Source organism: Athene noctua, chromosome 23 (genome assembly GCF_965140245.1).
Source record: "Athene noctua chromosome 23, bAthNoc1.hap1.1, whole genome shotgun sequence".
NCBI classification, from domain to species: Eukaryota; Metazoa; Chordata; class Aves; order Strigiformes; family Strigidae; genus Athene; species Athene noctua.
This window is the reverse complement of record NC_134059.1, coordinates 6,975,874-7,002,687: the sequence shown is the minus strand read 5'-3', so window position 1 is coordinate 7,002,687 and position 26,814 is coordinate 6,975,874. Positions and strand designations below refer to the sequence as shown.

The 26,814-nt window shown below is 58.8% G+C and overlaps 1 protein-coding gene across 1 annotated transcript; it reads right to left on the bottom strand.

Moving 5' to 3' along the window:
* On the bottom strand, nt 1-26,788 carry MAPKAPK2 (MAPK activated protein kinase 2). The gene is made up of 10 exons (XM_074925211.1): nt 26,409-26,788; nt 6,048-6,187; nt 4,405-4,469; nt 3,554-3,633; nt 3,333-3,459; nt 2,903-2,978; nt 2,619-2,743; nt 2,242-2,327; nt 1,860-1,940; nt 1-1,567 (listed from the first exon to the last, which is right to left on the bottom strand). The coding sequence occupies exons 1-10, from the start codon at nt 26,655-26,657 to the stop codon at nt 1,424-1,426; spliced, it is 1,173 nt and encodes a 390-aa protein (XP_074781312.1). The 5' UTR covers nt 26,658-26,788; the 3' UTR covers nt 1-1,423.
* Between the last annotated feature and the right edge of the window lie 26 nt (nt 26,789-26,814).

Genomic DNA, 26,814 nt, shown 5'->3' with positions numbered 1-26,814 from the left:
TGACGCATTAAGTGTCTTTAATCCAAAGGACTGAAGAGCAGACCGGGAAGATTAGTATAAGCCAACAGACAAAAATAAAAAAAAAAAAGGGATAAAAACTGTTTTTTAAAACAAATTAAGATTCCATACAGTGTCTAAAAGATCACCTAAAAACTAAACATTGCCTTAAAAAAATTTTTTTTTTTCCCCATTCAAACACATTTAACGCAGTGAAACATTGTGACAAATAATAATAATAATAATAATAATTCATGGACTAAAGACTTCAGAGCAGCCGCCCTGCTCCTGGGAGCAGAGGATCACTCCCAGCCCCCCCCCAGCAGGAGCCCCATGGGGTGTGGGGGGGCAGCACGACCCCCAGCCCCTGCCAGGGCCGGGGCAGTGCTGCTGTCCCGGCTCATGCTATGGCCCCACGCCACCTCCATGCCCCCCAATGCCACCCGCTTTTCCCCGGGGACCCCCCAGGACAGCATCTCCCCGGGAGCTGGGGGCTGCGGGAGCGGGCGGAGGCGGCTGGGAAGCATCTCTTCCCCACATCCCTGCAGAGCAGGGGGGATGTGGGGGGGCACCGGCCTCCCGCTCACCCCCGGCCTCCCCCCTGCCCACCCCTGAGGTCAGAACTGGATTCCAGGCACAGGTACAGACCGCGGTGGCCACCACGGGGGGCGGGGGGGGGGAGCCACGAGCAGCTCGGCACCCACGGACACGACAGACACCCCACGCACAGACAGACAGCGACACAGACGGGCGCTCGTGGGGAGCCCTGCCGCCGGGTAGGGTCAGGGCTTCCAGGTCAGGGAGGGGTTGGGGGGTGGGTTTTGGCTACCGTGCTTTAAAAGCAGCAGTTTTCCAGGCCACCGAAGAAGCACGGTGGCCACGGGGACCCCCCCACGCCAGCCCTGCCACGCACAGCGGGACGAGGAAGAAGGCAGCTCTCCTTCCCCGTCCCCCCCCCGACCCACTCCCAAGCCCGAAGCCCATCTCTAGCCAGCATCCACGCAGGGAACACGCTGCCTGGGTTTCAGCTCTACAGTAGTTTTTAAAAAATATTTATACGTTATATACCCTAAAAAGGTCACCACAGGAATTTCCATGTCTTTGGAAGGAAGGAGAAAAAAAAAAAAAACAAAACATACATAAAAATCAAAACTGTTTCACAAAAGAAAAAATAATCCAATTATTGGCGGCGTTCACCTACAGGACAAAACCCCCGGCCACAGCGCGTGTGGATGTGACAGGGGGATCTTACCGCCTGCTCCGGAAAGGTCAGAAACACAGGTGAGTAGCTAAAAATAACTAGTCTGGTATAAATGTCTGAATTCCATGCGCTTGATATAACAGTCTGTCTCTTTTTGTCTTTTTTCTTAAAAAATATATATATATAGTTATTGCTTTCTCAAGGGCCGGCGGGCGCAGGGCACCCTCAGTGGGGGAGCGCGGCAGGCTCGGTGGGGTTGGCTTTCTTCCGCCTCTTCATTAGCAAAGGGTTTGAGGAATCTTCGATTTTCTTGATCTTGATTTGTTCGTAGTCCACGCGCATGGTGGCCAGCGCGCTCGTCATCTCCTCCTGCGGGCAGGAGGCACAGGCAGCGCCGTCAGCGCAGCCCCGCGCAGGCACCGCCCGCAGCCCCCCGGCACCCCCGGGGGCTCCCCCGCTCCGAGCCCCCGTGGGAACAAATCGCAGCAGGAGCTGTGTCCCCCACCGCCAGTTTTTCCAGCCCCCTCCCGAGCACAGATCTCCCCGGGAGCCAGCACACTCGCACCGAGCCCAAATTAGGGTGGTTTGCAGGGAGAAGGACAGTCCCCGGATGGCACCCGGGGCACGGAGCCTTTTGGACGGCAACAGAGAGAGGTTTTACCTTCACATCCTCCCACAGATCCTTCTCCTCCTTCAGCACGCGGCTGGTGTGCAGCGGGGTCTGGGGCACCTGCATGGATTGCTGCCAAGAGCAGAGGAGCGTGAGCTGGGAGCTGCAGGCACGTCATCCCATCCCTGCCCCAGCCTCAGCCTCATCCTCATCCCCATCCATCCTCATCCCATCCCTGCCCCAGCCTCATCCTCATCCTCATCCCCATCCATCCTCATCCCATCCCTGCCCCAGCCTCATCCTCATCCTCATCCCCATCCACCCTCATCCCATCCCTGCCCCAGCCTCATCCTCATCCCCGTCCCCACCCCAGCCTCAGCCTTGTCCATCCTCATCCCCGTCCACCCTGCTGCCTCATCACCCCCTCACTCACCATGATCCAGGGGTGGTTCATGAACTCCGTTATCGTCATGCGTTGGGTCGGGTCCGTCTTCAGCAGGTTGCGGATCAGCTGCTTCACTGGAAGGGTTTGTGCGGGGCGTTAGCAGGTCCTGGGGGGGCTCTCCCTGCCCTCCAACCTGACCCAGCAGCCCCAAAAAGCCTGCACGGACCTCCCGTCCCCTCTGGGCCACAGACCTCACCCTGACTGAACCCTTCAGCAAAAGCCTCTCGAGCAAAGAGGCGAAGCTGCTGCATCACCAAGAGGTGACCCAGGACGTGCCCAGGCTTCCCCCAGCGCTGCCGGGGGCCGGGCTGATCCCAAAGGGACACCCCAGCCTGGGGACAAGCCATCACGGGGACTGCGCTTACCTTCCTCTGACACTTCGGACCATTCAGGGTTGGGAAACTCGTACTGGCCCATTCGGATCCGCTTCTTCATGCCGGGCGAGATGGCCAGGCCGTGGTTGGAGTAGAAGGGGGGGTACCCGCACAGCCTGCACCGGGAGAGGGAGCAGAGTCAACATTTCACCCCAAAAGCCTCCCCAGGAGCACCCGCGGGGCACAGGGCAGTGCTGGGAAAGGCTCAGCCCCAACAGCCCCCACACGAGCTCCAAAGCTGCATCCCCCCTCTGAGAGGGACCCGTCGCACTTACAGAATGTACATGATGACGCCGAGGGACCACATGTCACAGGACTTGTCGTACTTCTCCGGGCCCAGCACCTCCGGGGCTGGTAAAGAGAGAAACAAAACCCTTGAGGCCAAGCAGCAACGCCAGGAGAGAGGGACGGGCCCATCCCACGGAGCTGCCGGAGCCCCGTGTGGGCTCAGCAGCCCGGCTCTGAGCAAGAGGCAAGAGCAGTGCAGGGTGGTGCCACCTCGCAGCCCCGAGCACAACATCACTGGGTGCAACGCGCTCAGAGTCCTGCATGCACCAGGGAGCTGCGAATGTGTCACCCAGCTGCACCCAAGGCAGCCCCCCCCACCACGCTGCAGCTCCGGGCTGGATGCCGAGGTGATGGGCCACACGATTGCCCCCCCCAGCCCCGCAAACCTGCAAGCTCAGACCCCCCCCAGCCACTTACCCACGTAGTACGGCGTGTAGCACGGAGTGGCCAAGGAGTTGTGCGTGGTGGTTTCTTTAGCAAAGCCAAAGTCTGTGAGTTTTAACACAGCATTGGGCCTTTTGGAGGTGTACAAGAGGTTTTCCGGCTGTGAAAACACAGGGAAGGAGTGAGCGGAGGAGCCGGAGCGGCCTCGGCGCTGCCAGGGCCGAGCGGGGCCGGGTGAGCGTGCAGCACGGTACCTTCACGTCCCGGTGTGCAATGTTGATCGAGTGTAGGTACTGGATGGCTTCCCCGATGCTCTTCATTATCTCCGAAGCCTCTGAAGCAGGAAAAATAAAAAAAAAAAAAAATCACCAGAAGCCTTTATAAGCCAGTTAAATAAGCACCACTCCCTGGGTCACTCTACTGACCAGGAGCCAAAGAGCATGGCCGAGGACAAAGGGGTTTCCTCTACCCAAAATCCCCCTTTCCAAGCAGGAGCCCCCCCGCCCCAGTGCCCATCCCCAGGTCAGGAGCCCACAGCAAACAGAAGAGAAACTCTCAGGAGGAGGGATGGGGCAGGCTCCAGCCGCTGGCCCCAATACCCAACCGCACAAACCCCACAGAGGGACTTGCTCTGGGCTGGGGGGGCTGACCCAGCCCCCCAGCACAGCTAGGGACCCCAAATCTGCCAGGAATCCATCTGGGAAAGCTGCCTCTCGCAGGATGCAGGGGCAAGGGGCTCAGGGTCTGGGTTGGGTGGAGACAGGGGCAGAGGGGATGAGATTCCTGAGATCTGTGAGAACCCCAGGACTTGGTTTCCATTATTTGGAGGGGGGGGAGTGTTTCTGAAGGTCACTGAAGCTCTTGCCTATGCTAGAGCAGGAGGAACAAAACGCAGGGGCAGCTGAGAAAACATCCCCTATAACCCTGCACTCAAGTGAGCGTGAAAAGCAGGGCCACTTGCACCCACATTCCTCGTTCCCCAAGAGCAAAACCCTGTTGGGGGATTCAAAATAGCGATTGAGGGAATGAACTGGACCAGAAACACTCCTATAAACAGCAAGAAATGGTCCAAAGATGAAACCCCAGGTCCCCACAGGCTCCGTACCCCGTTCTGTGAAGGCCTGGTCTCCCCGGTCTTGAATTCGGCTGAAGAGCTCCCCGCCATCCAAGCTGGAAGAGAAGCAGGAGGTGTCAGATGCTGCAGCATCCGTCTCACGTCGGTGCAAGCGGTACCGAAACCTCCCATGCTCAGCCAGGAGCTGCGCAAGCTCAGCAAGAAACAAAACCCTTTCTCCATCCAAGCCCTTTTGGGTCAGTGCTTCTGGGCATGAGGCATTTCAGAGCCTCCTCCTTCCAGAAATGAGCAGGGCAGAGGCTTTGTGCTGGCAGCGGAGACGCCGGGTGCAAGCGGACGTGGTCTCCCCATCAGCCCACAGAAACACATTTACAGTAAATACAGCAAACACGGCTCGAAGGCGGCGAGCACGCTCCCGGCTCGCCTGACCTCGTTTGGCTCACGAGCCAACCACCTCGCTGGCACCCAACCCCGCGCAGAACCGCTGAGCAAAGGCCACGGCACGGGTGAGGCGCCCGCGGCGCGGAGATGGGCTCACCACCGGGGCAGGGGAGGCTGAACCCACGTGAGGTGTTGGAGAAGGACTGTGGAAACCTCGGCACAGTTCCCTCCCCAGGTACTCTGAGGCAAAACTTGTCTCCCAGAGAGATCAGGGGTGAGGTCAGGGATAATTCTCTCTGAGAACAGGGATAACAGCCCTTCCTGTCCCTGCCTTATCTAACCCGAGCAGAAAAGGCTTCTGGCTTTCCTAGAGCAGACGGGATCTCCTGCCAGAGCCCTCGACATCTGCCGTACAGATCGCCGGGGCGAAGCGCTGCACGGAGCACACGAGACGCTGCCCTGGGATGGGTGCTACCCCCACAGCATCCCCCGGACCGCGGCGACCCGTCGCAGAGACACGCTGAAGGGAGCCGGTGATGCCCCAGGGCCTCGTTTCCAACCATTCAGCCACGGCTCTCTTCCCACACAAACCTCTCCCATCCGCAGCCACCCCGCGTCCCGGCGCGGTTCTCCGAAGCCTCTTCCCGTGCAGGAGTGGCTCGGGCGGTGCCGTGTCACCTGCCCCGGCGCTGCTCGCCCCGCTGCCCCCCCAGGCAACCTACCGGCTTGCCAGAGGAGAGGTTTTGGCAAGGAAGCTGCATCAAATCACAGCTGCGGTTGGGATGTGGTTTCAATACTTTCCCCTTCATTCCTCCTCCTCCCCAGGTTATATCAAACATCTACCCGAAGAAGAGCCGCTCGACTGCTGCTGCAGGAGGTGCAGCGGCGTTACCAGACGGGTCGGCTGGGCTTTGGGTGTGTGCTGCCCAGCAGACCCACTGCAGGCTGCCAGGAACCCGCCGACTACCCCGACTTTCAATGGCCAAAGCGAGTTTGGTTATGACCGATCTGCAGCGAGAACCACAGGCCCGAAGCCTCCCGACAGCCGAGCGAGTTTTCAGAATGACTCAGAGCCAGCGCAGCTCCTGCCGTCCCTCCAACGCCAGCGGTGCAGCACCTCTGCCAGGGCTCGCATCCCTACGGCTCGCAGGCTGCTTCCCCCAGCACAGCATCTCCCTGCGGTCCCCAGCAGCCTGGCAGGGGTGCAGGAAGGTGCTCACCCCCCTTTTGGCATCACCCCAGCGCCCCGCAGGGCTGCGGGTGCTCCGCGGGCAGAGGCCACCGGGACTCACCACTCCATGACGATGAGCAGACACTTCCTCCCCTGGTAGAGGTTCTCATAGACGTCCATGATGCGGACGATGTGTGCGCACTGCGATGCCCTCCAGTGCAGCTCCACCTCCCTGCGGGCCTTCGGGCAGTCCTGCAGCATCTGTGAGAGAAGCAAGACCCCATCAGCCCGCAGGTCCCCAGGGGAGCCGGGCCACGACACCCCGCGGGCACAGCACCCACCCGGAGAAGATAGAGGGGCGCAGGCTGAGCGCGGGTGCTCTCCTCGGGCAGCACGGAGGCCAGCCCGGGGACGCTGTGCAATGCCTCCATCCCCATCTAGTGGGAAGAACGCAAAGCCGCCTGCCCTCACAAACTTCTTGCCCTCCACTCCAAGGCTGGTAAAAGCTTATCCCCGCTGCTTGGCACCTCCCTGCCCTCTGAGACGCCTCCCTGGTGCCCAGCCAGCCCGTGCCACCAGCCAGCAAAACTTCCTACTGCATTTAGGAGCAAGCTTCTGCATGCTGGCACCTACACCGCTGCACCCCTGGGTGCCACTGAGCATCCTCACCCTCCTTTTCACAGCCCCCCCAGCAGGGCTGCCCACCCACCACCCCCCCGTCCTGCTCTGTGGGACCAGCAGCACCCCCCTGCTCTGTGCCCTTAGGCATGGGCTGGGCACAGAACCACCCTCCCCACAGCTTCAGAGGCCACCAGCATCCAGCCACATGAGCCTGGGGAGGGCACAAAGCAAACAGCCAGATGTTCCCTAAATAGCAGCTTTTCTCACAAGGAGCAGCAGCTCTCAGCGAGGCCCCTGCCCTGCCCAGAGACAACTCACACTTCCCAGGTGCAGGAAGGATTTGCTCGTCTGCTACAGACTATTAATTACCATGTTTGTCAGGATAAACAACCAGCCTTAATTATTATACTCCTAAATATAGAGCAACAAACGTGTCTATCTTGAGCATAGTTAATTTTCCTTCCTGTCTCCAGCAGCTCTTAGGGCCGGGCTGGGCAAAATGCCCCAGAGCAGGTCTGCACCTCGGAGCAGCATCCCCCCCCCCCGCGAGCATCGGCAAGAAGCAGCAGGTTTGGTCATTTTACCGGGACAGACACAGAAAGGTATTTCTTGCCCCTCTGCCCAAACCCAGCCGAGCTCCCGGGGCGAAGGAGAGCAGCCAGCCCCTGGGGGGCTTCGCTGGCCTGGCAGGACCCCAAGCGGTGCCCAGTCCGTGGCCAGGACCCCTCTGCCACGGAGGGGGTTTCACAGGAACGAGGGTTAACGCTTGCTGCAGCCCCAAAGACGCACACAGCCTGTTTAAAAAGGAAACGCTCACATGAGCCGTGGCAGAGTAACGGCGATTCACATTCCTGCCATGGGGAAAGGGACAAAGAGGGTGCACGCTGCAGCCACCCACCCGGAACCCCCGGATTTGGGTGTCTGGTCACACCAGCTCAGTGAAAACCAAAGTGGGCAAGCCAGCCCTCTGCAGAGCCCTTCAAAATCATTTGCCCCAGCCTTGGGGTGAAAGGAAGACAGGGCAGGGGGTCGGACAGCCTCTCCTTGTTCCTCTCTTGCTTCAATTACCCTAAAAACTGGATCCTGACAAAACCATAAGCAAAAAAAGCACCTGCCCCCCCAGCAGCCACGCAGGCAGGGAAGGGGCCTGGAGAAAAGCTTGGTTATTTGCAGCTCTGCTCAAAGAGCTTGGCGTGGGGAGCCAGGAAGCTGAAGAGAAAAAAACAAAAAACAAAAAACAATTTGTAATTACACGCTGGGAAAATTGAACAGCAGGAAGCAGACTGTTAACATCATTCTGCACAAGACAAACAGGAGATGTACAGAAATACGTATCTCAAATTTTCAGAGGTCACTCAGAACGCTTTTAAAGGAGCTTAATTGTATTTCTAATGAAGCAGGAGGCAGCAGCCTCCATTACCTGTACCAGCACAGCCCTGACGTTTGCTTTTGTGCTCGGGCACCCGCAGGCGAGCAAACAGCTGCCCCAGCGCTCTGAAACGCCCGGCTGTGACGGAGCCGCAGCACCAGGCAGCCCCCTCTGCTCCCTGCCAGCGTGGGACGGAGAGGCCACCGAGAGGCTGCTCGCCTGGCGGGGAGCAGAGCAGATTAAACCTCCTTAAGAGAACGATTTGGTCTATTTAGGAAATGTTCCCAGTGGCAGGTGACAGAGGCGGGATGGGGAGCTGAAGGCTGGATGCAGCGAGGCAGCGTGGGGGGGCCGTGACCGCTGCAGGGGGATGCAGGAGGGACGTGGCGATGCCCAAACCACAGTCCCGGCATCACCACACAACCTCCCTCCTGCCCTCGGCACAAAGCACCAGCTCCCTGCGCCCCGGGGATGCGCCGCGCAGGGTCAGGGCTGGCAGCAGTTTGGTCTGGTCCAGGCGGGGCGAGGGCAGCGTTTCCACCAGTTTCTCACCAGTTTCTCCTCTTCAGGCAGGAACCAACAGCTCCCGCAGCCCACGACTTTCCCTCCCGCTCCCCAGCCACATTCAGCTGTGAAACCAGGGGTGTGTGACTCCTGGTGTGACAGGCATTGCTCCGCTCACAGGACTCCACGTCGAATGCGTTTGGGGGTGTGTGGTGACACTGCCCTGATCCCCGATTTAGCTCCAGCATCCAGGGCAGCCTACAGCTGCAGCAACATTTATATTTCTTGGCTTACAATGAGGAGACTGGGACGGGAAGAACACATTGTGTTTCCCTGAGGTTCAGCAAGGGCTATCTGCCCCCACGGGACCCCAGCTGAGGGTACCAACCTCACACTGTCCCCTCCACCAGCTTCCAGCAGCTTCAGGAGCAGATTTTACAACCGCAGTAATGTTGGGCACAACCAGAGTTAACCCTTCGCAGAGGGGACACAGCAGCAGATGGACAACCTGCTGGAAAGCCCCGATGCTCACAGCTCCTCTCAGTTCAGCTCTTCCGTCTCTGTTATCTCCTGTTCCCCTTCCAAGGGACGGCTCCTCGGAGATTAAATTCTTCCTTATTTCAGATGGGAAACCTGCACTACCTGCTGGCTCTCACTGGAGCAGGGGGCTCCGGCACCGGGGCAGCAGCTGAGCCCGGGCACGGCAGCGGGCAGTAACCGGATCCCCGAGTTACACAAGTGACCCCGGGACGGGGCGCAAGGGCAGCGCCGCGGAGGGGGCTCGGCCACCGCCTCCAAGTAAAACCAGGTTTCACACAGAGAGGAGTTGGGTGCGTTTCCCTTTTGGCGGTTCAGGGCTTTAGGTGTTAGTCAGCTCTGCAGCCTCCACAGGTCTCCAAACCTCCTCTCATCGTCCGAGCACACCGGGTGGGACAGGGGACAGCCAGGAGAGCTGAGCCACCCCGGAGCCCTGCACCGTCCCATCTCTGTATCCCACCAGGGCACCTGCCTGCAGGAAAGGAGGGAGAGCAGGGAAAGGGCCACTCCGCCCTCATCACAGTTAGGGAAGAAACTCAGCTTTCAGCCGCATTTCAGCTCTCCTCGCAGCAGCTTGACACCTCCGAGACTTCGGCAGACGGTGTTTGCTGCCATCCTGTGCCTTGGCTCAGCCCAGCTCCCCCAGGAGCCATCGCACACTGCGAGAGAAATTAGTTACGTGCAAAGCTAAACGCACTCATTAGCTTCCCTAAGATTCTCAAGCTGAGGGCTCCAAAACCGGCCCCGTCAGCGGACGGCGCAGACAGTCCCTGTGTGCTCAGGACCCCCCCAGCAGTGAAGGCTCCGCCCGGGCTCCCGCGTCAGCTCTGGGCTTTTCACCACCTTTGAACGACAAACCCTGAAAATAAAACAGCTCATCAGGGCTGCAGGGGGACGGCACCCACCCAGCAAACCCAAACCCGGGCAAACCACCTCCGCGGTGCGAGAAACGGGGCTGCAAACCCAGCGGGCTCGGGCCAGCCCTGCTGCTCCCCGCGGGCATCGAAAACCAGCTTCAGCTCAGACGAAAGGGCTGCAGGATCTGTCTGGTTCACTCGGCAGCACGTCGAGCTGAATTTTACCCCCCATCATCGCACACCAAGCACAGCGAAGGCGGGTAGGTGCGAGGAAGGAAGGAAGATGCCAGCAGAAACAAAGGGGCTGGAGCCGCCCGCGCTCACGATCCCTCGCCCGCGCGCATCCTCGGGCACCGCTGACTCAGCTCCGCCGCCTCCTCCCGGGATGATGAGCCATGAATCACGGCAGGTTCGCCCGAGCAGCTCCCTGCTCCACTGGCACGGCAGAAGGTCCCAGACAACACCATTCCGCACCCCAAACTGTGCTGCCCCTCGGCCAGCCACGAGAAGACACCACACTCACTCGGGTTGGCACAACATCCCTGTCCAAGAGCTTGCAAGACAAAACTCACCTCCCACGGGCAACATCCATGAAAACTGAGGATCAGGCACATACCGGCACACCGAGCTGTTCATTTTCCAGGGCTGCCCCTCACTGCTCTGGCTCCACACTCACCCCGGGCGCTCCGGCTGCTCTCACAGGGAGGGTATTTTTATTTCCGTGTGTATTTTGCTCACACCCGATTCACCCCGGTTCCCAGCAGAGCAGCACACGCCACACGCTTTGCCTGCGTGGCAACTGCCCCTCTGACAGCCTCCTGCAACAGGACCCGCAGGAGCGTGCCCGCGCCCCACACCGCCCTGAGGAGCTCCCCGCGGGACCCGGCTGCACCACGGGGGTTAAAATACACTCTCCTTAAGCTGCAATAAAAATAAACCTACAGTAAGAAAGGCAGGCCGTCATCCTCCCAAGTTATCAGCAGGGAAGCAAAGAGGGGTTCCCCTGCTGGTATTGCACACACGGGTTCCGGGTTCCCCTGACCAGGCTAGCACGGGGCAAGGAGCATTTTTTCCTAATAAAGCAAAAAGGTTGCTCTTCAAGGGATTTGCCTCTTCTAATCTTTCCACGCGAACTGGTTGCCAACTGGCGTCAGCTGCTTAACACGTTTGCAGAGCTGGTGCTGGATCCTTTGCACATGCTGTTCCCACCTCGCGGCCCCGGGAAGGCAAAGCCCCATCGCCCCCCGCGACGAGGCACAGTGCTGGGGGACCTGGGTTAAGCTGATCATCTCCCCATGTGTCATTTTTTGTGCTTTTCAAGCCGGCACATTTGGGGAGCCCACAGGTAATCACCCCAAAGCCACTCCAGACGAGCGGTTCGGGGGGGAGAAAGCAGTAGAAGGGCATGGGAACAGCAAAGCTTCGTTCCACTTTTACTGTTTATGAATGAGAGAAGAGAAATAAAACCACAAGTCCCAAAGCCTGTGAGAGGAATTATGTTACCAAACGCAGGGAAATTAATGGTTCGACCATAATGCAGTAACAATTAAACACACAGCTCAGGAAACCTCCCCCATATCTATAAACCTTTACATGAACCCCATCCCTGCTGCTTACATCCACCACGACCGGCAGCGCGCAGAGGCGATGGCACCTGCCCAAGCTGGGGATCGTTCCTGCTCTGCCCACGACCACGGGGACACGGACAGTCCCTGCCTCGAGAGCTTGAAGCCTCAACAGACCAGGCAAAGGCCTCATCCTCACGTTTGTTTTGCCCAGGGAAAGCTGGGGAGGAGAGGTGCTGCGTCTGGCGGAGGAGCTGAGCGTGGCCAGCTCGATGCATTAATGTTCTTCATTCCCCACTACCGTGAACAAAAGGTCATCCTCCGCATTCACTTGCCTCAGGAAGATGGAGAAGTTGGAAAAAGCGTCCCAGCGAGAGAGAATTATTCAGATTAGACAGAGCTACAAGCGGGGAAGCAAGCTTGGAGACGCAGTTCAGGCCGAGCAAACACAAACTGACACACACGCTCGAGCTGCTCGGCCGCATTCTCCGAGTCTGAACGATCAGAGCGCTCGGAGGAAGACCCGGAGCCGCCGCGATGGGCGCGGGGAAAGCAACCCCGTGTGGGCAAGCAACGAACCGGCCACGGCGAGGCTGCGTGCCACGGGCCAGCTGGAAACCCCTCTGGCAGCAGCCAGCACGCTGGTGGAGGCAGATGTCGGAGGGGGCAGCCTCGTCCCTGCTCCTGCGGGCGATTTTGCAACGGGGCGGAGGATGGAAACGGGGCGAGGGAAGAGGCTGCTGTTGCACGGCGCTTTCACAAGGAGACCCGCCGCGGCGGGGCCTCGCTCGCCCGCAACGCTTGCACAACCCTCCGCGCCCCGCGTGCTGCCAGCTCCCCTGCCCGCAGCTCCCACGGGGGTCTGTGCCCACCGGGGGATGTTCGGGACCCCCCGCCCCGCAGCACCACACCCCGCCCCCCCCTCCATCCCCAGGGCATCTGCTGAGCATTTCTGCGCCCCCCGTGACAGATGCGGCAGCTATTCAGCCTTTTCAGGCTCCAACAAAAGCCTCTCCAGGCACACAAAGGCGAAGAGCAGAAGAGAGGCCTGGGCTTAAACAAGAGCCACCTGCCAGGGGCCTGTGTGCCCCCCCTGTGCAATTGGGGAGCTGCCCCCCAGCCAGCCCTGCTCTGCAGAGCCCATTTCCCAGCAGCAAAAATCTTCTTGGCATGTTGATTTCAAGGAGATGAAGGGCCGAAGCAGGTACCCAGGAGCAGCGCCCTGGATGCCAAGGGCCACCAGTGTGGTGGGGACATCGGGGATGAGGGCGTAGGGAGGGGACGGGGAGACAGTGGGTGGGAGGGGGCTGTGAAACTCATGGGGAGAGTCAAAGCAGGTAAATGGCAACAAGGCAGCAGCATGAAGCATCCCCGCTGACTCACGGCACCAGCAGCAGCCTGGAGCTGGCGCTTAATTAAGAGAAATAAATAGTTTCAGCCTCACAGTCCAAAAAAAGAAGCTTAGGGACCCACATGCAGTCGCAAGTTTTTCTTTTGGGATCATCCTCCTCTCCCTGGACATCAGAAGTAGCACTGGGCTCTGGTGACCCACCTGATGCTTGTCTCTCCCAGGGGCACCAGGGCTGGCGTTAGGAGCCCAGACCTCAGCCCAGGCGTTGGCCACGGTTAGCCAGGCCCCGTGTCTGGCCACACAGTGGGACACCCTGGGGGGTCCCAGAGAGCAACAGAACCACCACCCTGGCCAGGACCCCCTGGCGAATCCAGCGGGGAGGAAGGAGTTTGTCACGGCCAAAACGCCCCAACCCAGCCTGTCCCTTCCTATGGGCATCCGAGAAGTGGTTTCCCAGCACGACGCTGGGCTGGGGGGTCTGGGTGGGGAGGGGGGGTTGCTCAGGGACCCCTCTCTGCAAACCAAACCACCACATCCCCCCACGCCTCCACTGCGGCCGCCGCCAAGGGCACGCTGCAGCCGCCGAACGATACAAAGCAAAAGGGAAATAAGAAACCCCGGCGGGGCAGATGTCTTCACGCGAGACAAGGCTGCGGCCAGCGGATCCGCTCCACAAACCCCTTTACTGCCGCCGCCTCGCAAAGCTTCGGGCCGGGGGCTGCTCCTCGTCCCGAGCCCCGGGCCCTCGGCAGATTTCCAACCAGAGCTGCCAAGCTCGGAAAAGCCACAGACGTGCTTTTAGGATAGGAAGGGGTTGATATTCGCAGGCAGGATTAATACAGAAGTAAACACTAACGTAAACCATTAACTCTGCGCCGACCTCTGTCCTCTGCACCTCCCTCCCGCAGGCACAGCTTCAACAAACCCCTTCTGGCAGCGCTGGCAGGGCCCGGTGCCGCCTCCGCCAGCCCTCCGCGCCTCGGCCGGAGCCTCGCCCTCGCCCGCCGGACAGACGGACGGGCTCAGCCTCCGCCACGCAGCCCATGGGCAGCACCGGGTGCCCAAAGCATCTTTTTGCGTCCCTCGCTCCAACAGCCCTGCCCAGCCTCCGACCCCACAGACAGCTTGGGGAGGGGATTCCCCATACCTACATCCCAGAACCGCTTTTATTTTCAGCCATGCCCACCCATTCCTGACTTTCAAGCTGGAAGTGATTTAGGGAAGAGGCTCAGACTGCCCAGGCCCACGCCTGCAAACCGAGGAGCCCCAGAGCCCTGCCAGAACCCCCCAAACACCCACCACTCGCCAGCAGCTCCCGGGCTCGTACTCTGCACAAAAATGAAGTTTCTGAGGGCTTGGCCCATGGGCAGGACCCGCCCATGGGACAGAGCAGCTGCCATCCCCTCCCCACGCAGGGATCCTGCCTGCTGCCTTTCAACACAGACCTTAGAGCAGTGTAAATTAATATATTTTTATATATATATATATATATATATTTGAAGAAGGCAAAAAAATCAAATCAAAACACACAGCTGCATCGAGGCCAACCGCTCCTGAAGCACCATTCCCCCCTGGCACTGGAAGCGGTGCGGCCTCGGGACGCATTTCATCCACCCGTGCCAAGCCCGAGGAAGGTTTCATTTATGTGCCCTCTAAGCTCAGTGACGACAGCACGTTTTGCATCATTCTGTCCTTTCCTCAGCTGTTTATTTAATAGACTTTCACCCTCGTCACAGGCTTTGTCAACACCAGGACACAGCAAACACCTCCCTGAGATGAGGCAGGCGGCAGCTCTGCCTTCGCCGGGTGATCCCTGCGGGGCTGAGGAGTGGAGCCTCCCCCCGGCAGCCCCACGACACGAAACCTCGGAGGCACCCGAGTGCCAGTCTGAGGGGTTGGCATCACACTCCTGCACGGTGAACCCGCACCAGGCACGATGCCCAAAGCACTCCGGAGGCTGCCAGGGCCTCGGGGACGGGGCCGCGGCTCTTCCCTGTGCGAGATAAACAGCTCCCGCGCTGGGTGGCCGCCGCTTTTGTTAACAGCGGGGTTTGTTTTGTGCAGGGGGAGGCCAGGACAGGAGCCACACGGGGATTTCGTAACGTGCCTTTGTCTGCGCGGGCGCTCGGCGAGGCAGGGGCCCCGCGGCCACCAACCGCCCTCCTCCCGGCCCTGGTTCCTCCACCTCTCGCACAGCACAACAGATGCCAAAGCCCCAGCACCGTCGCCTCCGATGCAGCCGGATGCGTGAGCCCACCTTGGGGACGCACGAGCCCACCTCGGGGGACGCACAGGGCAGACAGTGCTCCAGCACACGCGGGGCAGGGAGAGGGGCTGTTGTGGCCGACCCACCCCCAGGCGTGTAAGAGAAGGGATGCTAACGAGGGGGCAGAGGGAAAGGGGAGGATTGCACCCCGCTGGGTGATCAGGAGCAGGATGCATCACCCACCCCCCTTCTCCTCCGCCACCTCCCCGAACACCCAGGGCTATCCCTGCACTGCAAGCTGCTCTGCTCCTCCTCCTCCTCCCATCACATGGCTGTTGCACATCCCCAGCACCTAACGGGACCCCGGGAAGAGGTGGGTGGGACCACCCGTTTGCAACAAACCCACCTGGGTTAAAAGCCAAGCCACACTCCAGACTCGACACCCAAACCACGTATGGTCACGCACTCCCATTTTACCCGCCACAACAGTCTTCCAGGGGAAATCCTGGACCCTGAAGCAATCCAATGAACAGCTGAGAGTCTCTTGCCACCCCACAGGCCCAAGGGGCCGAGGAGGGTGCTCTTCCTCCACCACCCCCCTCCTCCCTCCACACCAGTCATCCTGAGACTCCTTCAGCCGGGAGAAAAACACAGGTGCATTTCTATTTAAAAAAAGCCCTTTGCATCCTGCCGGCACCTCATTAAAGCTCTCAGGACATGGTGGCTATTATTAGCTCCTCCCAGGCTTCTGGCAGCCCCGAGAGCCTCCACAGCACCTGTTGGCAGCAGCCGCACGGCCCTAGAGACTGGGAGGTTTGTTGAAGCCTGGATGGAGCCTGGACCACCAGCATCCTGGTCAGCACCATAAGCCCAAAATACCTCAGTCAAAAAGCGTGCAAAACTCATCACAAACTGCCAGGGTGCACACATCTCCAAAAACACCACCAGAGGAGAAACCCTCACCCCCCTGGCACTGCCAAGAGGGAAACAGAATCATCTATGTTGGAAAAGACCTCGAAGCTCCTCCAGCCCAACCATGACCCTCCCCCTGACCGTTCCCAACTGCCCCAGATCCCTCAGCGCTGGCTCAGCCTGACTCTTCAACCCCTCCAGGGATCCCGGGGACTCCCCCCTGCCCTGGGCAGCCCATTCCAACGCCCAACAGCCCCTTCTGCACAGAAATCCTTCCTCAGAGCCAGCCTGACCCTGCCCTGGGCAGCTTGAGGCCATTCCCTCGGGGCCTGGCGCTGGGGCCTTGGCTCCAGAGACTCACCCCCCCTCTCTGCCCCCTCCTGGCAGGGAGTTGCAGAGGGCCAGGAGGTCTCCCCTCAGCCTCCTCTTCTCCAGACTGAACCCCCCCAGTTCCCCCAGCCGCTCCCCAGCAGACCTGTGCTCCAGACCCTGCCCCAGCTCCGTTGCCCTTCTCTGGCCACGCTCGAGTCATTCAATGGCTTTTTTGGGGTGAGGGGCCCAAAACTGAACCCAGGAATCGAGGGGCGGCCTCCCCAGTGCCGAGCCCAGGGCTCAGATCCCTTCCCTGTCCCTGCTGGCCACGCCAGGGCTGGTACTAGCCAGGATGCCATTGGCCTCCTTGGCCCCCTGGGCACACTGCTGGCTCTTGTTCAGCCGGCTAACAACCAACACCCCCAGGTCTCTCCCGCTGGTATCTCCCATGAAAAGGTCCTGCCCAGCAGACAACAGTGCAGAGCAAAAGGTCGACAGAGAGGATTTATACTTCTGCATCTTTTCAATACGCCGCAAAAACACAGGCGCTCTGGGAAAGACTCGCTGACCCTCCCATGCATGCCCAGTACCCCACTGCTAGAGAGTGTTAACCAGCAGGTTCGTTGGTTTCTTACCAAACACAACAGAGAGCAAGTGCTTTGGACACAGTTTGCCTGTTAGATTAGAACAGAAGGGGGATAAAAGGATAAAAGCCGGGACATTTAAACAAACTAACAGAAAAATCCTCCTCCTGAAACTACCGCTGCTTTCCTGGCAGGCCGGGCTGTTCATCCTGGGCATTCCCATGCCCAGTCTTCAACGGAGACCTCACGGACAGACAGCCCTACAGACACCAGCTCATCCCCGGGCAGCATCAACCAGGGCCCCTGGGAAGCGGAGGCAGCCCCAGGGCACGGGGTGGTCAGGGGTAAGCTGCTCTCTCCAGGCTGGCCGGGGGCTCCCCGGTCCTGCTTTGTATGAATTTAAGCTTTTTCAATCCCACTTATTCAGGAAAAAGGCTTAGGGCTGGGGGGAGCCAAAGAGCAGACAGGCCAGCCTTTGTGTGGCTCGGCCACCCGCCCACCCGAGGGCTCCAGCAGCCCCCACGTTTCCCCGTGCAACCCCTGCAGCAGACTGGAGCACACTGGTGAGCAGCAGCGCTGGCATTGCCCCCAACCCTGCGGCCCCACAAAGCCTGGAGCAACGCCTCGAGACAGCAGAGCCTCTGTTTCCTAAGTGAGAAAGAGAAATTAAGTCTTCAACGGCCCGTACGAGCATCACCCCCATTGCATTTCACCCATCTCTCCCGCAATGAGGTTTAAGGCTCTTTCCGAGGCTGCTGGGAGGGTTTGGATTTGAGGTGGGTACAAGCTCAGAGATGTTCATCGCTGGGTAGGAGTTAAGTCACTAAAACCCTCGAGGCATCACCACCACGTCGCAGCCACACGCTCCTTCCAGTGACACTCACCTGGCTGTTTCGGGGCAATCTTTGGGGAGAAAGAAACGTGAAAGGGATGTTTTGGTAAAAGCCAGAGGTGCTTGACCTGCCAAGCACAGGCTGCCCTTTACTGCCAGAGCCCAGCAAAACTGAGTGAACTGGCTACACCCAGAGCAGCCAGAAAACTGCCCCTGCTCCCGCCAGCTGGACCCCGCAGGGCTAGAGCCCTCCCTGCCCTGCAGCTCCTCCCAGTGAAGCTCCCAAATAGGAATTATCAGCCAAAAGCACTGTCCGACTCTGAGGTACATGAAGTCCATCGTCTCCCGTGACAACTCCAGACTGGGGTGGAGGGCACGAGCCGGGGAGCTGCTCCGAAGCTCCCGGGCAGCAGCTCCCAGCCCTCCCGCCCCGCAGCCAGCCGGGCAGCGCCAGAGCTGCTGCTCAGCAAAGACCACATTTTAATCCATTCATAAACTCCTCGTCATCTTACTCACCCTTCGCCTGTCCAGTATTTGCATCTCTAATGACACGCACCCGAGGCCAGGCTGGCCGTCTCCTCCAGCACCGAGGAGCTGGGGAACAGGAGCACCAGGACACTTCCAAAAACTCCCAAGGACCTGGAGCGCTTCCCTGTCGAATCCCACCACCCACAGAGCATCTCACATCCTGGCGGAGAGTTGTTCTTTATCAGCAACTCTTCCTTACGAAAAAAGATACCGGGAGTTTCAGCCACAACACGGAATAAGCCGGGTGGGAGAGGAGATGGAGGGGGAGATATCGGCAGTCCTGCTCCAACACACACAGTCCCTCACACCAGGAACCAGGTCGTTCCTTGCATGGAGAAGCACTGAGGGCAAAAGCAAAGGCTTCTGCAAGCCTCTTCCAAGCTCCTGGGCCAGCAAGGGGCAAGATGTCCTCGCCGGGAGCGCAGGCAGGTGCCCAGCCAAGGGCTGCAACACCCGCACGCTCCCCAGAACGGCCGCGGCCCCGCGCTGGCGCTGCTCTGCCCACAGCACGGCAGGTGCACACCCAAAAACGCCAGATTTGCAGCTCCGATGACTTCCAGGAGATAACGCGGGTTTAAACTTCCTGGCAAGCCCTTCCCAGCACCGTGGCAGAGCCACTTACGCAAGAGCCGCCCGGGTTTTCTCAGCAATGGGCTGCAAGGTTGCAAAATGGCTGAAGAGGAAGAGCGAGTCACTCCAGAGCCCGGAGGGACCAGGCCGGCCCAGGGAGGCCGTTACAGGAGCCGACGGCTCCCGTAGGCTGGTGTGTCCGAAAGCAGCGGGAGCTGCGGGGCCAATGAGCAAGCAGAGCCCCTGTCTTTTTGCTAAAACAGGTGGAAATAGAAGTTAAAATTGTTCTTAAACACTGAGCTGGTAGATGTGATAAGGCTGACACTACTGAAAATAAAAACAGATCCCTGTTACCAGACCACCTCCCCCCCGCTTCTCATTTTACTTATTATTTTTGTTAAGTTCGGCTGAGGATAACACGCATACTTTCCAGTTAGTTTGGATCCACTCGCATCTGCTTTCCCCCCAACCCAGCCGAGGTACCCACAGGCCATCCCCACTTCCCAGCAGCAACGCCCGGACCCGGCTCCCACCCGCACCTACGGGCGCGAGAAGCGATGAGCTGCGGCTACTGGAATTGCTGACGGGACGCGCTGCCAAATTTCCACAGCAGCCCCAGCTTGCGTTCCAGCCGCATTTCCCTGAAAACACACATTTGGCAAGAGGTCCAAGGAGCCTTTTGAAAGGCTGCCCCAGCTCGGTGCCGCGCACCCGGGCCAGAGGACGCCGGGAGGACAGCAGACGGTGAGAGCGGCTGCTCCGTTTCCGAACGCTCCACAGAAGATGCTCCCACCCGTGTCTGCCCCACAGAAACCCGGGAGGTGCTGCAGCCCTTGGGACAGGGACAGCCCAGGGTCCCAACACGCTGTTACACAGCCCCAGCCTGTTCGAGCACCAGAGGCGTACGGCGACGATGACCCCGAGCCTGATTTCTCCCCCTCTTCTGGGGCCAGCAGAGCTGGAGAGGGTAAACTCAGGGGGGGCACCCAGGGGAGCTGGCTGCAGTCAGGGGCACACAAACCCAGGCAGCAAAGTTAATTACGATGGCGAAGGAAATGAATCCATCCCTTCACTGATCCCAAATCTAGAGCCCAAACCGGGTAAGGATATCTAGCAAAAGCAGAGCTGCAAAGTCCCAGCCTGGCTGGGCGCCCCAGGAACATTCAGTTCTGGGTTTGCATTTTGAACTTTATCTCTAGTTTAGGCTACAGCTCGCTGGACAGCCAGGCACATAATCACATGCAGCCCTGACGCCAACAGCTTAAATAATCTCATTACATAGGATGGCAAAGGCTGTGCCAGCTGCAGACTGCCTGAGCCAGCGTGCTCACCTGCCCTCTCCGCCGGCAGAGTGCACTTTGTCACAGCAAAGCAGCGTACTGACGTAACGCCCATCACGGGAAGATGCCGTCGTCCTCTCTGGCAGCATCAGACCAAAGATGGAGCCACAGTGGAGCTCCACGTGCTCCCAGCAGAGCTCAGAAAGGAGCCACGCTGGTGCCCCATCCTGTATCTCCCCTCCTGATGGCAGGTACTGTCTCACCACCCTCCAAATGGTATTTTTGTGGCTCCCAGCATCTCCAGCAAAACTGATGTTTCAGGTCCTCTCGGATCAGGGGGATCTACCAGCACTCGTGGACTCGTGGCCGTTAGTCCCTTCCTGAGGGCACGAAGGAAACAGCGAGTTAATGCAACCATTAAACCTGCCAGTCCCTATAATCCCTACCTCAAATTGGTAAGATCTTAAAAGGCTGAAATCTTTGAAATGACTCAGCCACGAGGTACAAAGAAAGAACAGCTTACAAGGCTGTTAAAGCTCTCTGCATTCAGACTTGCTCTTGCGTGCCCTGCTCTCACCCCCACGTGCTGCTCCCCATCCACCTCCGCAGGGGAACCAGCTGTAGAGACGAGAGCCCTCTCCAAAACCAGCCTCCAGGCACCGGTCACGCACGCACTCCTTGTGCCAGCCAGAGATAAAACCAGAATATATTTTAGGATCTTACAGCCATGAAAGACGAGGGGCATCCAGGGAGGGGACAGGACCCCCTTTCAGTGGGATACGGGTCTCAAGAGCTGTTAAAATCCAACACCAAGAGATGACCACGATGCTCAACAGCTCTGGACCACGCTTGAAACACTGACTCAACACGACTGCCCGGGCTCAAAACAGGTTTCTTGGGGAGCGGTCAGGCAAAGCTCTGTTCCCGTGCCAGCCTCTGGAGCTGGTGGAAGGATTGCCCTGGTCCTCGCAGACCCACCCCTAAGCCCTCCCTCCTCCAAAACCAGCCTGCAAGCTCAGCCACGTCCTGAAGACCGTCCCCCAGCTCCCGCCTCACCTCTGCTGCCCGCGCCCCTGCCCACCGAGGGCAGCGGAGCTGCGCGGCACGGGGCAGATGTGGGGCATCTGCCAAAAGCGGGGCCCCAGGGGCCGGCCCGTGCCAGGCTGCGGCAGCCGCCCTCGCCCGCTGCAGACAGCCCCGGCGCGGTGGAGGGGAGGCAGCGCGTTATTCTTGGAAACCAGGAGGTGAGGTCATGCTGCCTGAATGCTGCAACTTGAGGCCAGACGCGCGGGGCCAGTTGTGCTTGGAGAGGAGCCTGACTTCTGCAGCGGGCGGCCGAGCGAGGGCCGTCTGCAGGTCGGGAAGGCGGTTCCATCCGGAGCAGCAGGAGGAAAGGGTTTCTCAACGAAGGAGGGCTCTTTCCTCCCAGTTTCTCGGCAGACAGTGCAAACCCCAGCAAAGGGATGGGTCTTAAAACAGCATCAGCCACTGCCTCTGCTGCAAAGCCCTCGGACCACCCCAGTGCGGGCCGCGGGAGCCCACCACGGAGGCTCAGGAGATGCCAGATGCCAAACCCGGAGCCACGCCACTCCCCGTGCTGCAGGGACGGTCAAGCGGCCGCTTCTGACCCAGCCACTCCGCCAGATGCCTCCCACACACCTGCACCACCCATCGGGAGCTCATCCATCCCATCGGATCCCAGAGCACGTCCTGGAGGTTTCTGGGAGAAGAAAAGTCACCAACTCGCTCTTTCAGGCTTCCTAGGCAGGAACTTTCTGGGAGTTTTCATCACCGGCGCCTACCCATCGTCCAGCAAATGAAGTAGGAGAAGTGGCTCTCAAATCTCCACAGCTTCAAATTATGATTTCTACCCCGTTTTAAATGCTCTGGAACAGGGAGCACGTGTCTGACAAAGCTGAGCGTGGGCCCTGCACCGCTCAGTACCCGGCAGCCAAGTGCTGTCCACACACCCGGCTTTCCCGACGCGTGCGCTGGCAGATGGCAGAAACCTCGCCAAAGGCCAGCGGGAGCTCAGTGTGAATGATAAAATCATCATTTTACCTGGCTACGGCTATTAAATCACACACACAAGGGCTGTGTTTTCATCCTCCAGGATGGCTGCCCGTGAAGGATTCATCCCGGAGCAAGCAGCTCAGCCCGGTACCGCATCTGACCGGCTGCAAGACCTTCAGTAAATCACCTCAGCTCCTCGCCTCTGAAAACGTGGGAAACACCAATCTTCTTGTGCAAGACCTACGGCTGATGGCATTCAACTATTATTAAGAGGAAGAACCCCGCCACTTCCTGTGCATGTGCCAAAACGAAAACCCAGCCCCTGCTCCCAGGCTGTTATCAGGCCATCTCAGTCGTAGGTTTGACTGCTCAGAACATGTAACGTATTTAGAAGAGATTATGGCAAATCCTAAATGATATAAATTATAAAAGCTCAAACCCCAAGTCAGTAGACTCCTTTGGTCAATGAGATAATAAACCACTGCCTTGGAAAAGTCTCAGTGATGTCACTACACTTTCCACAGCTTTTCAACCACGGCTTGCACATAAGGCCACAGCAAAGACATTCCTGGTTATATAAAATACACGGTACAGTCAAAAAAGAAAAAAAATCCCCCCACTGAGAGAGGAACAGAAGCACAGCAGACAAACAGTGAGTTGTTTCCCACGAGCATGAGCCCAGGATCCTCATCTACTCCATCACTTAGGGGTTATTTTTCTGGCTGGATTTTCTGGGGGACAAAGCATTTGATCTCAAATGAAGCTGCAGGAAGCCACGGGAAACAGGGTGCTTTGCTCCTCTAAACACCTCTGTCAAAAACCCCAGCCGTGACGGCAGAGAGAGCACGAGGCCACCACCCACATGAACCCACTCGTCCACAGAGCTGCTTAGTGATCAGCTACGAGATGCCTGTCCTATTTCCACGACAGGCATTTTACAAGAATAATAAACAGCAAAACAACCGGCCTCCCTCCTCCTCCATCAAAGGAACCATCGCTCACAGATTATCTGATGAGGCTGAGAGCAGAGACAGAGCGTTTCGCAAACATGCCCCGAAGCACCAAGGATGCTCCAGAGCGGGCTGCCAGAGAGGGGCCAAACGTGCAAGCAGTCTGCACTGCCCTGCAGAGCTCTTCCACAGCTCACCAGTCCAGGTGAGGGCTTCCTGCTTTGAAGTTGGGCTTAGGAGTGACGTTTGTTATTTTGTTTTAAAGGAGACCTGCTCCACAAAGAGCTCCATCGAGCGGCGTGTGCGACAGAGGAAAAAACTCGCCACCTGCCATCACTAGCCCCCACTCTCCAGTCTGGCTTCCCTGCAATTTCCTCGCCAAATTAAGGCAGCCAGCCCTCAACGCAGTATCTTGCCTAAAGATTAGTCTTAAAAGTGGAATTTGCAGTTGGCGAAGACAGACCTCGCTCCCAGCCCCACTGTCGCAGCCTGCGTCACTAATACCAACAGCCTGACCACAACGAACAACACCGAGTCAGGTCAGTGGTGACCTACATACAGCAGGCTTTACAGAAACGACAAGCCTAATTTTGCCTAATAATAAATCACACCGAGGTACGAGGAAGAAAGGGGTAAGAAACCACCTAAACTTTGCATTTCAGTTCCATTCATCACCTTTCCACCGACTTTATGTTCCCACCCTGCAGTAAATCACCACGCACCAGAGCCCGGTCATGGGTGGCTGGGGCTGTTAGTGGCCTGTTGCCCACCAGACAATTCAGGAATGCCACAATTCAGGTATTGGGACCAAAAAAATAAAATAAAGTTGGGAGTGGAAAAATGCAAAATAAACAGTAATGATCTGTAAGGAAAGTAAAAGGAATATCTCCTGTTTTTACCTAGGTCCTACACAGCAAACAAATCTACCAACCATTAACCCACATACAGCACCATTTTATTTAATGATGCGTTTCTGCCATGGACTGTTGCACTGCAAGGGAGAGAAAATTGGCTGTAACATTTTCTCTGCTGCAGGAACACTGTGCCCAAGCTCAAACTCTCCTGGAGCACCGTAAAGTCCTCTTAAGCAAAGTGACTCTCGGCAAAACCCTTAAACGCATCTCTGGGTCTGGGAGAAAGAGGTTTAACAACGTGACAGTTGCTTGTGATCCCAGAGGAAGCACAACATAACCAGAAGACTGCATTAATATCAGAGAGAGACACAACTGTTTCCCTCCAGTGGAGGATTGCATTATTATACAAGATTTTGGAATAGTAAATGAGAAGAGCAGCGTTCCAAATGGAAAGGTTTGCTGCACAACCAAAGCAGGCAGCACAGAGAGATTTCAGCTGTGGCTTCTGGAGACGGGCCATCGGGATTCTTTTAAGCATCATCTGAAACATGACAACTCGATGCAATCACTTCTGTGGATCCTGCTTTAGGTCATCTTTCCACACTGATGCAGCCCATGAGTAATTCGGACCCAAATTCCTCTCCGCAGGTCTCGAACAGACGTTACCCGGGGAGGGGATGAAGTCAGCACGCACCGCGTCTGGGGCAGCCACCCCCCCAAGTCTGGGCTTGGCAGGTCAGTCCAAATATCATAATCAACCAACCCAAGCCCTCAGCTTATGCTCACCAGGGCGAGCCGGGTACACACCGGCTCGTCCAGGAGCCCAAACTCACAGCGTAGCAGTTTTTAAGGTGCTGGAAGGAATCACTTACAGCGGCAGCTGTGCTGCTCGTTGAAAAGCCAGAGAGGCGTCCAACTGCTCAGCTCAACTCCTCTGACCCCGGCCGGGACGCGCGAGGGGGCCGGGGCAGGGGCCAGGGGGAAGACGACCAACGCTCTTCCAAAACAGAGACTCGGCGTGGGATACACACGCCACGCAGACGCCCCGCGCCACCCGCCCGCGTTACAACCCGAAGCCCTGTGCTCCGAGATGCTCTTTCAAACAGGGTCGAGGAACCGACACAACTCGTGGGGGTAAACCCTGACCCCGTCCGCTGCGCCGCGCTGCGGGACGGGCAGGGAACGGCACCGAGCCCAGGCCCCAACCGTCCTCCCCGCGCTGGGGCAGAGAGGAACCGCCCGGCCTTCGGTCTCCTCTGCCATCCTTCCCCTTTCGGGGCTGCAAAAGGGAAGTGCTGGAATCTGAGCTTTAAATACTGAGTCAACTGCAGGAGCGAGGAGGAGCCCGTCTGTCAAAACAGAAGAGGATTTCACTAATTTCCAACCGAACGAGCCGACAATACATTTCATCTTGGAGTACGACGCGGTGCTGCTCATGAGAAACGCCCGCGCTTCCGAAGGAAAAGTCAAACTTTTACCACTCCACTGACCCCCCCCAACCTAACCGCGGGGGTTCAGCACCGTCCCTTGCCGACCCCACCACCCCTGGTGCCTCCAAAGCCACTTGTTCATTCATTGATCCAGGTTCGGAATGCCAGATACCAACAGATGGGCCGCTCGAAAAACAAAAGAGGTGGGGGCAACGAGTTTAGGTGGGGGTTTCTTTGGGCCTTCGCAGTTCTCAGGGTAACGCCGTGGGTTTGAACAGCTCGCGCGTGTGGGCGCAAACTGCAGCGATGCCGGAGAACACGGCGCTCCCGCCCAGCAGGCTGCTGCGCCCGCTCACCCGGCGGGGCTGGGAACCCATTCAAACTTCCCGAAGTCCCTCCTCAAAAATAAAAAAACATAAAAAAAAAAAAAAACAAAAAAAACCCCAAACCTCATTTGAAACCGAGGAAGGCGCCGCATCACCCTGGGGCTGCTGAAATACACCTTTGTGGGAGATTTTTGCCCAACAGGAGTGAGTTACTGATGGAGTAACGCTGAAATATTCCCCGTCTGAAGTGGGGGGCGACAGTATCACACCCCGTTTCATACGGCCGGAGCCCGGAGGGACCCAGGGACACACACGCCCCTATTTCTGCTCCGGGAACCCCCCGTTTTCCCAAGCCCTTGGGGTGACGGTGGCCAGGCCGAGAGCCCCCCTCTGCTCCAGGCCACCCCCCCACCCCCACCCCAGGCGGGTTTACCGAGATGTCATTTCGCTCCGTTTCGCATTAGAAAGCTGGAAAGCCACGTCTCGGTGCTCTTAATGGAGGGGAAGGAAAAGAAATAATAATAATAATAATAATAAAAATAATAAATTAAAGCATGGCGGGGCAGACGGGCACAGCCGGCTCCATTGTCCCGGCCGACGCCGCCGCACGCCCCGCTCCCGGTCGCCGCTGTCGCTGCCCGTTTTGCGGGGACCCCCCCGCGCCCCCCCTCAGCAGACACCCTCCCTCACTGTCAGGCAGCGCCGCTGCCCGCTCCTGCCCCTTCCGCAGCCCGGGGCGGGACAGCCCGGAGCCGCCCGCCCGTCCGGTCCCCGTCGTGTGTGTGTGTGTGTGTGTGTGTGTGTGTGTGTGTCCGTGTGTCCCCCCCCCGCGCCTCCAGCCCCGACGGGGACGTGGGGGGGGGGGGGGGGCGGCTTCGCACCTTGAGAGCGAACTTCTCCCCGCTTTTCTTACTGAAGATCTCCAAAACTTTCCCGTTGATGCCCAGCCCCAGCACTTGCGTGGTGACCTTGTAGTCGTCCGTGATGGCATTCTTCCGGATCTGCAGGCCGGCCCTCCCCGGGAACGGCGGCGGGCCGTGCTGGGGGGCGGCGGGCGGCGGCGGCGGCGGCGCTTGGGGCGGCGGCGGGCTGGGGAAGCCGGCGGGCGGCGGCGGGGCCCCGGACAGCATGGCGGGAGCGGGCGGGCCGCGCCGCGCCGGGCCGGGCCGGGCGGGCTCCGGGACTCGCGGCCGGCGGAGCCCGGGCGGGAGCGGGATGGGGCGGGGAGGAGGAGGAGGAGGAGGAGGAGGAGGGGAGGTGGCGGGCGGGGGGGGGGGGTGAAGCAGC